The sequence below is a fragment of the Berghia stephanieae genome, chromosome 5 (genome assembly GCF_034508935.2).
Source record: "Berghia stephanieae isolate SIO BIC M18660-M18661 chromosome 5, UCSD_Bste_1.3, whole genome shotgun sequence".
NCBI classification, from domain to species: domain Eukaryota; kingdom Metazoa; phylum Mollusca; class Gastropoda; order Nudibranchia; family Aeolidiidae; genus Berghia; species Berghia stephanieae.
The window spans coordinates 34567005-34584504 of record NC_088364.1 but is presented as its reverse complement, the minus strand read 5'-3'; the positions used below and the strand labels follow the sequence as shown (position 1 = coordinate 34584504).

The following is a 17500-nucleotide window of genomic DNA, read 5'->3' as shown; positions in this document are numbered from 1 at the left end:
TATTTAAGTCTGTTTAAATCAGTATCTCTTTCTTTGTCTTGTAAATTTCAAAATGATATAATACAGCTGATATTCATAAGCACATATTATGATTATTGAATTTGATTGAATACGTTAAAATTTTTGACAGATTTCTTGGTTGGAATAATTCATAAATAAATTCTCCATTTAAACATGAATTGAGACTTTGTGCAACTGAATATCGTTTAGAGAATTATATGGTTATCTTCTTTGACAACATTGACTATTAAGCACTGTATCTAGAGGACCAGGTGACTTAATCAATAGAATTTTATGATAAATGCATAAATGTGTCTCACTTAATTCTGCAATATGTATTTCGTTTATGTTCATAGAATCGACATACATCAATTTAAAATATTCAGTTAATTTTGAATAATACCTTTCCTTCATCTTCAAACTGTTTTGCAAGAGTCTCTGATCTTTTAAGCTTCTCATCAGGCGGGGTCATATCAACTCGACCTTTCCCATTTTTGGATTTGTATCGAGATGAGTGGCCATGTAATCTAGGGGATGGTTGAGGTTGGCGTGGAACTTCTACTTCATCATAATCATCATCATCATCAAAATAATTTCTGCTCGCTCTTCCTCCATCTTCATCATGATGAGATCTAACAACAAGAACGCAGTATATATTATTAAATGAATGTAAATTAAATTCCTATATATTAGTATTAAGGTTAAGGGAAAAATGTTGTTTTCATATAATTCACCATATTTACACTCTTTTAAAAAGAGGTTTTGATATTTAATACTTAATCATTGAAACAGAAAACAAAATTACATACCAACAATACAGCCACCGGCAATACAATGTTATTGATTAACCAAATGACAACACCAGCATTTTTGAGAAAAGGCCACAAAAATCCTTTTTCTTTGCAAAAATAAAATAATTTCTCACTGCAAATTGTCACCAGAACGCCCGGACATTCTTTTCTCTGAGTAGTACAGAGTTCTAAATTTTCTCCCGCTAAAAGGTTGATTGGTAAAGATAAATCACGACCCCCCCCCCCCCCCAAAAAAAAAAAAAAAAAAAAAATAAAAAATAAAATAAAACCAAAAAAAAAAAAACATTAAAAAAACAAAAAAACCAACAAACAAAAAAAAAACAGCAACAAGAAACAACAACCCCCCCTAAAAAAAAACAACAACACAACAAAACAAAAACAAAACAACCCCCCCCCCCCCCCGCCAAATAAAAACAAAAAAAAAACAGTACAAAACAAAAAAACAAAACAAAAACAACACACACAAAACTAAAAAAAAAATTATATAAATCCCCCAAAACAAACACCCTTACCTCTCCTACCCCCCCCCCCCCCCCCCCCGAAATAATATAATAAAAAATCACCAAATAACCTCTCAAAACAAAACAAATGCTGATGTGACTTTTTAAGCTTTGGTTTTACAAAACCGAAATTTGGAGTTCTTTAGTCTAAAGTGAACACATTGTGATAGAATTGAATATTCATGTCATTAAAATAAAAGAAACAAAAAAGTCTTGATACAGAGCAATACCCACTAAATATGCTCAAAGGACTTTTACAAGGGTTCTCAAGCCAACAACAACAACACTTAAAATACAGTACACCTAAAAGGTAGTATTAAAATTATCTTTCGACAAAGACAAAGCCGCTATCAGCCACATAACCTACAAATTTTGCACCTGTATAGTAAGATAAAGTAAAACAAGCCTTTTGAAGGACTTTGCGACACTCCCAGAGGGATTTAAACTAGAGACCTGCAGGTCAGAAGCTGATTGACATACCACAAGACCACAATTCAGCACAATAACACATTACACAATGCAACACATATTTGTTAACATGCATTTCACAAATTCATGAGTTCCACGAACAAGGACAGAATTTCCAAATGATGTCCAATTACAAATCGTGCAATATTTTGTGAAATAGCATCTCGATTGATTTAGAGATATTATGAAGCTCCAGCACTATTAAGATAATGTGACTTTATCCCTAACTGAATTAGAAGAAGACACTAGACGTTCTACCTATAGACTTTCATGAAATAATTATTTATGACTAGCACTGTAAAATCCTTATCGGATCTTTTTTTATTCCATATCTTTCTTTACCTGTGGTCACTCTCATCCTCATAATCATCATCATAATCGTCTTCTTTCCTCGTGTTGCTCCGGGAAACATGGACAACAGGCACAATGGGTGACACTGTGTTTTCACCTGTGTCCTCTATGTCATCATCCCCAACCATTATTGTGTGTATTAATATTCTTCCTTAACACAAAATAGAAGATACAAAATATTTTAATGTGTTAGGAAATATAAAATTCGATGTTCATTGTTGTACTGTGCGGTAATTCTAATTCTAAGTGCAAGTGAGATGATGTCAAATCAAATTATGTCTTATTGTTATCTTAATTGTGTCTTATTTTTTAAAAAAAAATGGAAGTCTCTCTCTCTTTTTTGTCTGACCTTTCTATCTACACAAATATGACTGCATGGCTAGATTTGTTAGATTTGATTGAGAATACTGTGCAAAACTCTAATGTCATATCAAAAGGATAGTAAGCTATTATTGCTGTCTGCTTAACTTAACTCCACATATAAATTCAACGAAGTGTCAATTTGGACTCGAGTTTGAATAGTCTCCAATGGTTATTCGGACTCAAGTCCAATGTGCAGATAAGGGTGGGGGGGAGACACCAGGCAGTGGTCAGAGGGTGGAACATGTCATGGACTAAGGGTTGCAACTGAGTATATTAACGAGTACAATTTAATATGGTTAAGTCCCTTATATTGAGACTGGCTACCGTTGGAACTGTATTCTGGTTACGCAACACTTTTTACCGGACTAAGAAATAAACATGTTGCTTTGAGTTTCATACTAAACCTTCAGCTTGTCATTCCTTTAATCAAAACATTACATGGTGGCAGCGAATCTTCATTCCCCATTTGCTAAGTATTTCTAAATTTCTAAGACTTTAGTATTTTCCCACCAAGCATTTTATTTTCATTTTTTCACCTGTGGTCTACCGAGTCAGAAGTACTGACTTCTATCCTCAAACCGGCATTCAACTGATTGTTCGTCATGGCCGATAAACCTCCAACAATGGACTGGGGTGCCCCCAATTTGTCAGATGCTTTCAGACTATTTAAACAGAGAATGGAGCTTTACTTCATAATTAATTCCAAGCTCAAAAACGAGGAAAAAGTGGCAACAATACTCCTAGCATCAGGAGAGGAAGGTCTCACCAGATTCAACAGCTGGAATCTTACCGAGCAAGAGAAGTCAAACCCAGAGATAATCTGGGAAAGATTTGCAAGACAGCTCGATCCCGCTGATAACTTTCGAATCAATCGTCTAAAACTCTCTACCTTACGACAACAAACTGAAGAATCGTTGGATGATTTTGTGAATAGAGCCAAGCAAATCGCAAACAAATGTAAATTTACAAACGATGAATTGCAAAACAGACTAATCGAGATAATAATTGCGGCAACACCTATCGCTGATTTCCAAAAAGAACTCCTCACCAAACCCCAAACGTATACTTTAGATGAGGCTCTGCAACTCGGAAGATCGCACGAAGCTTCCCTACAACATCTAACTGCACTGAAAGCAATCGAGCATCCAACCACGAACCAGAAATCAATCGATATTATCCATCCACCACGTAACAAATCAGCACAACGACCCACCCATAACAAACCAGTACAACGGTCGGTTTGCAAAAACTGTGGCCGAGATCACCCCTTCAACAGGGGACAGTGCCCAGCTGCCAAATCGACATGTGGCGCTTGTGGAAAACTTGGACATTGGGCAAAATTTTGCCTAACAACTAAATATCAACAACAAACTAACCCACAACAACGTAGTTACCGAAGACAACCGCAAAACAATATGCACACAATAGAAAGAGACGAATCCGGTGCAGAATCAGAAACAGATGACATGAATTCACAACTACATTCCTTCTCATTTTCAGAAATCAAAACGAAACAACGCGGTAGGAACGAAGCATTCACAATACTACAAATCGAACTTTCAGATATTCCAGGTATCCATGATTTACAACTAAAATTAGACACAGGAGCACAGGCAAACACACTACCTCTCAGAATTTATAGACAAATGTATCCAAAATACATTGACAGCAAAGGGAAACCGGTGGCAGGGACATTAAAACATACAAACACAAACCTCACTGCTTACAATGGAACAGAAATCAAGTGCTTCGGCACCACAAACATACCATGCCAGCACAGACAATCAAAATGGATAAACACCCAATTCTACATAGTAGATGTTGCTGGACCAGCGATACTCGGTCTCCCGAGCTGCGAAGAATTCAAAATCATCACCCTCCACTGCCCCCTCCATGCTACGAAAAACAAAAACACTACAATAAGAAACATCCACGACCTGAAAGCGCTGTACCCATCGCAATTTGACCGCATCGGCGAGTTCAAAACTGAACACAAACTAACTATTGACCCCAATGTACCTGCCCGCATCGACCCCCCTCGAAAAGTCCCCATCGCTCTAAAAGAAAAAATCAAACTGGAGCTCGACAATATGTGTGAACAAAACGTGATACGTCGAATAGAGGAACCAACCAGTTGGGTAAGCTTATTGACCTATGTAACAAAACAAGATGCAGTCTGAGAACCTGCCTTGACCCAAAACACCTAAACAGAGCGCTTCTGAGACCACACCATAGAATTCCTACTGTGGAGGAACTCAATCACGAGTTCGCAGGTGCAAAGTACTTTTCAAAGTTGGATGCTAAATCTGGATACTGGTCTGTAAAACTTCATCCTGAGAGCCAACCTCTCACCACATTCCAAACCCCTTTTGGAAGATACTGTTTCCAACGCCTTCCTTTTGGCTTATCAGTAAGCCAAGATATTTTTCAAATGGAAATGGATAGAATACTACAAAGATGCCAAAATGCATGCGGGATAGCTGACGATATCATTGTTTATGGAAAGACAGAAGAAGAGCATGACAAAAACCTGATCAAGTTCATGGAAATCGCAAATGAAGAAGGCCTTGTATTAAATTCGAGCAAATGTCAAATCAAACAGTCTGAGGTACCATTTTTCGGACATATATATACCAGTAATGGGCTTAAACCAGATCCATTGAAAATCAAAGACCTAGAAAATATGCCAGAGCCAACATCAAAAACAGAACTACAACACTTTATTGGATTCGCAACATACCTATCCAAATTTATACATGACTTCAGCCAGAAAACAGCTACCCTCAGAGATCTTTTAAAACAAGATTCTATTTTTCTTTGGGAAAGACACCACAAACAAGCCTTTGAAGACCTAAAACGTGAAGTATCAGTAAACTCCCTCCTTCAATACTATGATCCTGCCAAACCAGTAGAACTACATTGTGACGCCAGCCTTCGTGGCATTGGTGCAGCCTTACTCCAACCTGATGAAAACAACCAACTAAAACCAATTGCTTTTGCTATCAAAAGTTTAACAACAACGGAGCAAAACTATGCATGCATCGAACGTGAACTTCTTGCCATTGTATTCGGAGTCCAACGATTCCATACCTTTCTTTATGGACGTTTTTTCAAAATCATCACTGATCATAAACCATTACAAATGATTGTCAACAAATCAATCACTGCTGCACCGCCTCGTCTTCAAAGAATGCTTATTTCCCTGAATGGATACAACTTCACATTGTCACATCGACCCGGATCAGAAAACAAACTAGCAGATGGGCTCAGTCTTCCAAACAAATATAATCAAAACAACATCGACCTCGACATGAGGGTTGATATAGTATACATGTCAAATGATCGTTCAACAATCATCAGAGAAGAAACACAAAAGGACCCTGTCCTTCAAGGCCTCAAAGATTGCATCATCAACGGTTGGCCAGACAAACAATCAGAACTGACATCAGATCTCCGTCCCTACTGGAGCATACGTGACCAAATGTCTGCTGAAAATGGTCTTATTCTCAAAGGTCAATGCATTATGATTCCACCCAGTCAAAAACAAGAAACTCTCCAACAGCTACATACCGCCCACCTTGGCAAGGTAAAAACTAAACTTCTTGCAAACGTCACCGTCTACTGGATAGGCATTCACAAAGATATTGACGCAATAATTGATAACTGTCAAATCTGCCAAGAACATCAAAATGCCCAAACGTCCGAACCACTCGAACCTCATGACATTCCCCTACGACCTTGGTGTACCCTTGGTACAGATATTTTTGAGATTAAAAGCCAACAGTACCTCATCATAGCCGATTATCACTCAAAATTTCCGATCATCCGAAAACTTCCTCAACCCGCACCTAGTAGTTCAATAGTAAATATCACAAAAAATATATTTGCCGAATACGGAATACCTGAAAAGGTTATAAGCGACAATGGCCCACACTTTGCGAGTCAAATGTACAAAGAATTCGCCGATTCGTGGCAATTCACACACGTCACATCATCCCCCCACAGACCACAAGGAAATGGTTTCATTGAGAGACAAATCCAAACTGTCAAAAACATTATCAAAAAGGCTATGCAGGCCAAAACAGATCCCAATATTGCCCTTCTGCACTGGAGGTCCACCCCATCACCCCGTCTTTGGGCAGCCCGGCACAACTACTTATGGGTCGACAAATTAAGACAACAATCCCATCAAAACAAAGATCCAATACTATACACAACCAAGATGACATCTACAACAACCTGAAACAACGTCAATCTCAACAAAAGTTCTATTTCGACAAGACCGCCCGCACAACCCCTTTCTCACACCTCTACCCAGGACAACCTGTACGAGTTTTACACCCTGAGACACATAAATGGCTCCCTGCAACTGTTATGCGCCAAATTCAGAATGATCCCAGATCATATGTTCTCGAAGACGCGAACGGGACCAACTTCCGAAGGAACAGACAACACATCAGAGAAATACCTGCCTCTTCCGCCGTTGCCCCAGAGGAATATCAGAAAACTATCGCTATTCCCCTCTCTACAAAGACCTGTCCCCAAATTGAATACCCATCTGCCTCAAACTCAAAAGAGCCTACTGCTCAAACTAAAACTCCTAATGAACAACAAACAAAATCTCGCCCAATTCGCACGACCAGGAGACCAAGCCGTTTTGATGACTATGTATAGAACAAAACGAACAATATAGTGTGTCAGCCAAATGAGAACACTTATCGCTACTAATTATTATTATTATTATTATTATTATTATTATTATTATTATTATTATTATTATTATCATTATTATTATGATGATGTACTCTATCCCGTTTTATTTTTTTTAAAATTTCATTTTATTTTTAAAATTTCTATTTCATTTGAAAACAAGGGAGATGTCATGGACTAAGGGTTGCAACTGAGTATATTAACGAGTACAATTTAATATGGTTAAGTCCCTTATATTGAGACTGGCTACCGTTGGAACTGTATTCTGGTTACGCAACACTTTTTACCGGACTAAGAAATAAACATGTTGCTTTGAGTTTCATACTAAACCTTCAGCTTGTCATTCCTTTAATCAAAACATTACAGAACACTGATATAGATATAGGAGAAGAGTTCAAAAGAAATTCTGTTTTGCCCATACATCACACTGACACAGCTCATACTCGTACTTTGGCCTGTGGAAGGATTGGTGCATGTCTATCATGATCACAATATATTTTTTTCGTCCTGATTTTATGAGGACATCGTGTTATGTTGTTAGAAAAGCTTTCTTGCAGATCAGTCACTTGACTTTTGCTCTTTTTAATTTCTAACTGGACATCCAATTGATCTATGATTTTGTATTTCTCGTCAAATAAAGGGGGATTTCGACTACACCATCGCTATTATTTTCATTTGCATCAATTTGATGTAATTATTAATAATAAAAATAAAAATAATAATAATACCCCCCCCCCCAAAAAAAAAACAACAAAAAACAAAAACAAAACACAAAAAAACAAAAACAAACAAAAAACAACAAAACAATCAAACAAAAGCTATATTGCCATGGTAGACTATTCTGGCCGAGTCTGAATAGTCTGTTGATTGCACATGCGCAACGGACTTTGAGTCCAAATAGCCACAGGTAGACTCGAGTCCGAATAGCCGCATCCTAAATTCAAATTATATGGACCTTATTTAAACGGCTTTGAAGGTTTTTCCATTTTAAACACTTAAATGAATAGTTTTTCAATACAAACATTTGTGGCTAATCATTTCCTTTCTTCGTCCACTAGCATTTAGCTATGTTTCTTGTCACCCGGTTCAAATTGAAATAATACTTTTTCATTTGCAATAGAAGAGAGTGCATATATGCCCTTAATTTTGGTAGATAATTAATTAAATTAAGTGCATAAACACGCGATAATATAATGCAAACTTGGAAAAACCTTAATGTGTAACCCAGAAACGATATTCAGTGGTCACACTGGAAGAATGGAAGCACAGGTTCATTGATTCAGATTCAAGTCGTGCTTAGCATTTAGTAGAAAGTGTATATAGTATATATATATAATATATCAGGGTGCTCATATTATTTAATTCTTTTTTGTTCAATGAAACATACAATCACCAAGATAGATTAGGTTGTATCGCATCAAAATGTACGCTATATTACCATAAACACTAAAAGGCGAATGCTTCAACTTCAATAGGAATGCCCGTCCACCATTTGTAAACAAAGTATGGTTGTTGAATGGTGTTATGATATTAAAAACTATAACTACACATTTTTCGCAACGGGTCAATTTTTTCAAACGTTCTATAAAGCAGTCTGATATGTGTACAATGAATTTATACGCGTTTACTAAAATTGTTTCAATATCAAAATATGAAACAATTGATTCAAATCGAAAAAGGTTAAATTCATAATATCAATTGCACTAAAAAATCGGTGCATTTCTTTTTCATACGAAAACAAATTGAAATGACTCAATCATCGGTTGCCTTGTTAAACAACAATGGCGGATCCCAACTTCCTTACTCAATCCAATACACATTAGTTGAAAGCTTTGAAACAAAGCAAATCAATTTTATAGTTTTGAGATGTTCTAAAGATAGGATCTAAAAGGTATGATTTTCTGTTTTGAACCTCGATCACCACAGATTGCTAAGATAGTATATTCTCGAAATAAGAATGATGAAACACCTATCGGAAGGTAGACTTTGAATCTTTGTTTAAATAAATCAACTTCAGCTCAGGCACTGTTCGTAGGGAATTTAAGAAAAATTCTAAATGTAACTTACGCACTTGAAACTAATGTCACAGGAAAGATCTGGTAACACTGATTACAAAACAGTTTGAATTTTGTTCCTATCTTGATTAGAAATGTAGTTACGGCAGTTCAAAGTCTGAAATTTCAGACTGATTTTTTGGAAAGTTGTGACCGAAATCAGGTGCCGTTAATAACATTGGCTAAAACAGTCAATATGGAGTTCTTATTAACAGAGTATATATCAAATTGTTCGTCTTATCGTGGATAATGCATTTACATTAATAAAGAGGATTTATCCCCAATAGTTCACTGAAACAATTGCAAATAATTCCCCTCTTTGATTTAATACATAGAATAAAGAAAGGTTTGAGACAGTATTTAAATGAAAAGATATAAACATGTTGCGTAATGACATAATGACATTATTTTTACCTCTGGCGATTTAATTGCATAAATAAAGTGGCAGAATGAAAAAGTTCAAATAAATTGAAACGGATTCACACTAAGGCAGATTGTATATTTCAAGAGATATAATGTAAGATTTGTATTCTGAACGACTTCGTTTAAGAAAATTATGACCTCTGTCAAACTTTCATAGAGAGTGCTTTTATAAATTGCATTTAATTACATAATTTCTAACTTGCCCCCGTGACTGATTTCGCAGCACAAATCAAGACCAAAAATAAATTAATTAATAGATAAATTAATTAATAAATATTCATCCAGAAAGATATTGGGTTTACAAAGATGAATCACAAAAATAAATAAATAAGCATTATAAAAATGTATTAACACAATTTTATAAAGCAATATATGAAATATAATAAAAATGAAAGTAATAGTAAAAGTGCATCTATATTAGTAATATTAATACATAAAAATACATGATATATTATATTTAATGTGTATATAATATGTGATATAATATAGATATTCCATGAAAATGGTGATTTAATAAAAATGAATTCTGTGCAAAATCACATTCTTTTTATAAACATGGAAAAATGATATCACAATTTTTAAAAGAAAATAACAGGTATTGAAAGACTACAGATCACAGTTTGATATTAAAAAGCCTGATGCTGGTTTGTAGAAAATCTGGCAATGTCTCTTGCTCTTTGTGCAAAGAGATATCATCTGGCAACCTCTCTGTGTAACATTTATATGTTTGTCAATAGAGGGGAAGCATCATCAATTATCTTTATGATCTTGCGAACATCCCGCGAACAAAAGAACCCCCCCCCAAAAAAAAAAAACGCCCCCAAAAAAAACAACAAAAAAACCCCAAAAAAACTAACAAGCAAAAAATAAAAATCAAACAACAACAGAACAAAACAAAAATTTAAAAACCAAAAACAAACACAAACAACTTTTCTTCTTTGGTTTAACAGAGAAACATTGTGCAGAAGATGGCGAACATCAATCGTGTTGGCTCATCCATGGACATGTTGGATGAAAGCCTGGATGCAGCTCCTAATGAGATTAACAGGAGGAAACTACTGTTAGAAGCTAAACAAAGAACCAAATCTCGTATCCTTCAAGATTAATGTGTGTTTATATCTATTGTCGTTGTCATCATTGGTATCATAGTTCATCGTTAACACTTACATTATTCTTTTTCTCTCACTCCTCTTTCTCCATTTTTCTCCTCCTCCTCCTTCCTCCACCACCTATTTCTCTGTGTTGTCCTCCGCAAAGTAGATATTTGTTCAAGAATGTAGATGAAGAATTGTTCTCTATATTTATACCGTAATCCACCAACAAAAGAAGGTCAGATAAAGGACAGCTATTGATGCTGGTTTCATTAGTTTTTATATTTAGTTTATGACAAAATGATAATACTGCAAGTTAAAAAAAAATTCCCATCAATATTTTCAAGATTAGATTAATTTTAATCGATTATGAACATGCAATATCTCCCCCTTCTTTCTCATCCCCTCTCTCTCTTTCTCTCTTTATCTTTATCTCTCTCTCTCATTCTATGCCTATCTGTCTGTCTGTCTATTTCTCTCTCTCTCTCTCTCTCTCTCTCTCTCTCTCTCTCTCTCTCTCTCTCGCTCTCTCTCTGTCTCTCTCTCTCTCTCTGCCTGCCTGTCTGACTCTCTCTCTCTCTCTCTCTCTCTCTCTCTCTTTCTCTCTCAACACACACACACACACACACACACAAACAAGCACTCACGTTCACACACACACATGCACACACATTCACACACTTACGGACATGTACATATATTGATATGATAAATTTGTTTTGATTTTACTTAACTTATATAAGCATTTTTGATTGGGACAATCGAGGAAGTCAACAAAAAGATAAGCAAACTTGATCATAAGTTACAGGGATACACAGCTTTGGTTTGTGAAAGCCGGGCTTCAGGTCACGAAGAAGATGCTTATTTCCCTACTAGTGCTAGAGGCAGAGATCAGTACCATAAAAGAGGTGATTATTGATTGTTTGTTGAACATGATTATAAATTCATTGATATTAATTCTTTTTTGTTGTTATTGTTGTCTGATTAAAAACCTGAATGTTTTCAGATGCAAAAACCGCTTCTCCCTTTTTTTATTAATATTAGATGGAACAATGAAGAATACATTGTTATGTGCATTTATTGGTGGATAAGACTAATTTCATTTCGAACCTCTTTTGAAAACCAATGCCACAAGCAATTCCTTTTTAAAGTCAATGGATAGAATGGATAGACAAGGATCTGATTTGATTGGTAATCAAGAAAACTTAAAAACAGTTTTAGATACATACGTTGGCAGAATTTGCTTATAATGCCATCTTAAAATAATGTGCAATTCAATAATTGTTCAATTTTATTTATTACGACTCAGGCTATTTTATATTATTTGCATCATCTATATTTGTCTACTCATTTTCTATTTCCAGAGAGAGAAACCAAAGAAGTTTGCAAGTTTGCTGGAATTTATACCCTCAAATCTAGTGAGTTATTTCTCGAGTAATTGCATGCTTCTTGTTATATAAACGCATATAGTTTTTGATTTTTCTTATGACCATACTTAAATGACTTGTTCATTTAGTTTTGCCTCTGATTAAGTGATTTTTAGAATTCATTGTCCCAGGAGAGTTGTTTTTTAAATTATCTTTCACTGCTTTATTGTTTTTACAGATGGAAATTATTCGATTTGATTGATTATCGCTAATTGATTGAAATGAAATATCAATTGGCTCTATAATTTATATGTTTTGTGAATTTGATGCGTATTATATATTGGTAAGATTTTCATTAATATATCATGTTTCAGCATTTGTTCCAAACTTGAGCACCAGAGTCAAGAATATATCTAAGATTAGCATGAAACCAAGCAAAAAGAAAACTCATGTAAGTTTGTATCAATCAATTGAAAGAATTAAATAAATAGACTGAGATGAACGTTATGTTATCAGTTTTTGTCATAAACGAATATTATTATAGCCTTCACATTTTGTTTTTCTGAAACAAAGTTTTGATGATATAATTCATTTGTAAGAGTTATCTAATAAAAGCACACAAAATGTGCAAGGCAAGAATAGATGAAAACAGCCATTATGATTCATTCAGTCCATTGTAAAAAAATATCTTTAAAAAAAGGAATGACAATTTAAAGACTACTTTTTTAAGGATTAGCTTTTTAAATAACATTTTGAATGTTCGTTGATAGGAGTTATTTCGTGAATCTTTGAAAGTAGAAAACTCATTTTTGGGTTGTGTCCATGCTCAAGAGCGTGGCCATCTCATCAAATTTCACCTGTCATGCTAGTTATTTTTCTTGATGTGTATTTATTTTTCCCAGCACGTCAAAGACGGCGATAAAGGCAAGCCAAAATTTGTTGAGGTAAGATAAATCATGTTGATTTCATACATTTTATCTAAGAGTTATCTATTGGTTAAGCTATAATTTTGGATTTGTTTCTCATTTATTCTATTATTAATGGATTTACCAATCATTACCTACCATTATTTTGTCTTAGTTGCACCAATACCCTGGTTTTGACAACACAGAGCTGACACCCTTACCTGGTGGTCATACAGCAAGAGAAATATTTGACAAGGTTGTTGATGCCTCTGTCTCTCTCAATAGAAAGGTAAATCTAAATTTATCACTTTTCTAACATATTATATCATTTTAAAATTTGACAATATTCATTGATTCAATGATGTTTATTTCAGTTGTGAGTATAAACTATAACTTAGTCTTCCTTCAGCCTTGTCATTCATCGGCTTTTCTGTATCATTTTTGTTTTGAACAAATAAAAATTTTAAAAAAGTCAGTAAAAACGTGACTTTTCTGGGCAAAATCTACCAAAGCATAAATCGTAATGACAAAATAAAAAAAAAAGTGAAATCAAAGATAGTTTGTAACTTATATTTTATATTTTATTGTTGTCGTTATTGTTATTATTTTCGTAATTGGCTGGCATATAGCAGTGATATTCATATTTTGTTCAATTCATGTACGATTCTCATCTTTATAGACGCTGCTTTATCGGTAATGTGATATATGATTTATTTGTTACAAGTGTTTGCTTCTAAATAATTATTTTGAAATACCAAAGATCTCTATTCATTCTTTTACAGCCGCTTTACAAACCTGAGTTTGATCGGCTGTTCTTCTCAGGAATGTCTGAAGCAATTTTGACGGTAAAGTAAATAACCAATTATAACATGCAGCTCTACATTCTTAATCTATATTCATATTATGAATGTACATATCATAGGAGTGGAATGCATTCTTGGTTTAGAAGGAATATAATTATCTTTATTAAATAGGGAATGAAAATTAGAGAGCAATGAAAAATTTCACTGTTTTACAAGAATTGAGTTATTTTTATCACCATGCATTGCAGTCAACTTTAGATTTTTGGAAGAGGTATTGTCGGAAAAATTTTACATGCTTACATAGTTATCAAAAAGTTTATTCAATTAGAACAGGCGAGATTATAGAACACTATCAGAACATTATTAATATCATCATCATCATCATCATCATCATCATCATCATCATCATCATCATCATCATCATCATCATCATCATCATCATATTATTATTATTATTATTATTATTATTATTATTATTATTATTATTATTATATTATTATTATTATTATGTTTATTATTATTATCATTATTATTATTATTATTATTATTATTATTATTATTATTATTATCATTATTATTATATTATTATTATTATTATTATTATTATTATTATTATTATTATTATTATTATTATTATTATTATTATTATTATTATTATTATTATCATCATTCTTGTTGTTGTGATTGTAATCATTTTAAATATTGTAAACCATAGTATAGCCCTTGCTGTTCTTAAGTAATAATAATTTGTTTATGTTTATATATATATATATATATATATATATATATATATATATATATATATATATATATATTATATATATATATATATATCTGTGTGTGTGTTTGTGTGTGTGTGTGTGACAGTGTCAACATAATATATAATTATCTAATGTTCTGTTTACCGCCAATAATGGAGGTAAATAATGTCGATTTGAGGTAATTTAACAAATATGAAACAGAGATAACCCTTTGAATAAGGAAATTTGATTAATATCCGTTTACTTTTTTTTGTGTTTTTTGTTTTGAATTATAGGACATGTTCTGGTACCTCTTCCTGGATAAATTCCAACCCAGTCAAAACTATCAAGCTAAGCTATTCAACCGGATCTCCCACAATTATGTCAAACTTATGATGATGACAGCGGACCCAATTGCTAAGGACACATTCTTCAAGGTTAGAATAAATGAATTAGATACAGATTTTACTTAGGCGATATAGTTCATAAGATTCAAGGGAAAATATATTAAAATTTAACACCCCCTCCCAATGTAAATAACAAAACAAGATTTTAAAAACTCTCAATCTCTTGATTTTAAAACCTTGAAGATCATTGGTTAAGAGCCTATCTGGATTTCCATTATGTAGAAGGCAACTATAACAACTGACTATTTGTTTCTAGATACAACCCGTTTGCAACAGAGTACGTTCTATTTGATTTAGTCTGTAATAGTTATAAATTCTGAAATTACATTGAGTCAAACTTAGTACATTAGCACATTGGTCAAACTGCAATTGATGCCCAGATTTGTCATTTTTTTACTCTGGATTTTGTAAAATGTTTTTTATTTATTCTTCGATTAATTAAATACAGTTCATGTGTGGTATTGTCTTACTTAAAATATTTGAATTTACCTTTATTACCATCTATCAAATTGCTGTAACTTTGATTTTATTTGCTCTCGATAAACATTATTTATTGTTCTTTTTTTTCAGGATTACCCTAAACTTATGTCTCAGGCACTGTATGCATCTTTTTGCTTCTGTTTTCCTGATTCATATCGTCAGTTTGGTGAAAACTTTAAGGACCAGTTAGTTTATTTAGTTTACGGCTGGATGGCTGGTAAGTGTTTCTCAAAGTTGTATTTGTAGAAATTAAATGAATGTGTAGGATACATCAATCTGCATTGTTTATTTGCTTATCTACGAGTTATATTTGTGGACTATTGTAATTCCCAAAGAGTTCAGTGGGAAAACTCCAGCTGATACAAAACAAAGCAGCACGAATAGTTACTCAGACTAAAAAGGATGAACACATCACCTCCGTTCTAGAACATCATAATTGGCTGCATTTGGAGTAGAGAGTTGAATGGTGGCTTGCATGCATCACTTTTAAATGTCTTAACGCTACTGCTCCTGAAAATCTAAAAGGACTTTCCTTATCCCATGAGAGAGAAAATCCATAAACCGAATCTCTGACTGTTTATACAGAGAAATGTCAAGACTTCCAATACTTTAGGAAATTCATCAAAGCTGAGTTATTCTGATCTGATTATCACAACAATAGATTGATTTTGTATTTTTGTTTAGGTAACTATTTGTACATGTGTTTTTGAATTGCTATTGAAAAGCCCAAATGAACAATTTGAGTAGATGTTGCTGCTATAAAAATTGTCCCCTTGTAATATATAAAATTCTATTACATTACATTATATTCAATAATGTCTTACAAGATGGGAGTTATTGACAACACTTAAGCATCTTTAAAAAAAATGGACTGCATGCAGTTTTTAAATGTCTTTTTGCGTGTGGATCAAGGGTTCAACTAACCAAGCTACTGACACCCCTAAATAATTAATAAAAAGATGCAACAGACTTGGTGTCATCAATCGTAACTCATTCCCATCCTAATTATCCCATGGCAATATACAATTAAATGATATATGACAGCTATTTCTAAGCCAGCCATTAGACCTTGGTTTCTTCAAAGTGCATCTACATTTCCTTTTTAAGTTAATACAAGCAGTAAAAAAAAATACAAGGTTTAGCAATTTTATCTTTGGAAATAGCTAATATGGTTTTGTAAATATGTTTGATGAGAAAATAAAATTTATAAGCTACTAAATGCATTATCGACGATTTGTACATTTTAAATTGACTTGATGAGGCATTGAAATCTAATTTATTTATGTACAAATTTATTAAACGGCAAGATGGCTGAGTGGATATGATATTTATTGCATTGTTATCTGAGGAAACTTTGTTTGAACACTACTTTTAGCGTCTCATCTTTTAAAGCAAGAACGGGTATTAATATTACTACTGCAACATGGCCTATGATGAGGTATTGTCAATCTTATCTCGATAAAGACCTCCAAAAATAATATGATAGATTTATTTTATTATTGATTTTCAAATAAAGTGCTACATTTTCTTCCAATCCAGGCATACGTCCTGCACCTCGTAGTTGGATAACGTGGGATATGTCTAATTTGGAACCCCCAAATCTAAAGATGAGAGAAGAAATGATGCAGAAAAAGAACAACAAAAAGAGTGAGATGTTAATTCTACTTTCTATGTACCTTTTGAAAAATGAAATAAAAACATCAATAACATAATCTTATGTTGCAATTTGCAAATCTCTGTTTGTTTCTCAAATACCAAGGACAATGAAAATGCTTTATACTGAAATGTATTTTTCTTAAACACTAAATAGATGTAAAAAAAGATTACTCCACCCTACTCGGACATATGGCCAGGATTCGCGTTTTCTGTATTACTCATTGGTTACTCAAAAGGATAAAATCAACCAATGGACTTATAATTTGAAACCATGAGGTCAATAAGAATATTCTTTCTCTCTCTTCTCATGCATATAAAAATAAAGAATATTGCTTCTCTCTATTCTCATGCATATAAAAATAAAGAATAT

General features: G+C 33.5%; 2 protein-coding genes across 2 annotated transcripts in view; one reads left to right on the top strand and one right to left on the bottom strand.

The window, feature by feature from the left end:
• Positions 1-8762, bottom strand: part of LOC144972804 (tetratricopeptide repeat protein 23-like) — a 20332-nt gene extending 11570 nt beyond the window's left edge. The window contains exons 1-3 of the mRNA XM_078914463.1: positions 8643-8762; positions 2123-2282; positions 404-632 (exon numbers count right to left, since the gene is read on the bottom strand). Of these exons, the coding sequence (XP_078770589.1) occupies positions 404-632; positions 2123-2259 (366 nt within the window). The 5' untranslated portion in view covers positions 2260-2282; positions 8643-8762. The remainder of the gene's footprint in view (positions 1-403; positions 633-2122; positions 2283-8642) is intronic.
• Positions 8763-8933: 171 nt separating this feature from the next.
• LOC144972802 (protein FAM227A-like) overlaps positions 8934-17500 on the top strand; it is an 18288-nt gene continuing 9721 nt past the window's right edge. The window contains exons 1-11 of the mRNA XM_078914460.1: positions 8934-9095; positions 10632-10770; positions 11516-11680; positions 12137-12190; positions 12514-12590; positions 13042-13083; positions 13220-13333; positions 13827-13889; positions 14884-15024; positions 15565-15691; positions 17014-17121. Of these exons, the coding sequence (XP_078770586.1) occupies positions 10650-10770; positions 11516-11680; positions 12137-12190; positions 12514-12590; positions 13042-13083; positions 13220-13333; positions 13827-13889; positions 14884-15024; positions 15565-15691; positions 17014-17121 (1012 nt within the window). The 5' untranslated portion in view covers positions 8934-9095; positions 10632-10649. The remainder of the gene's footprint in view (positions 9096-10631; positions 10771-11515; positions 11681-12136; positions 12191-12513; positions 12591-13041; positions 13084-13219; positions 13334-13826; positions 13890-14883; positions 15025-15564; positions 15692-17013; positions 17122-17500) is intronic.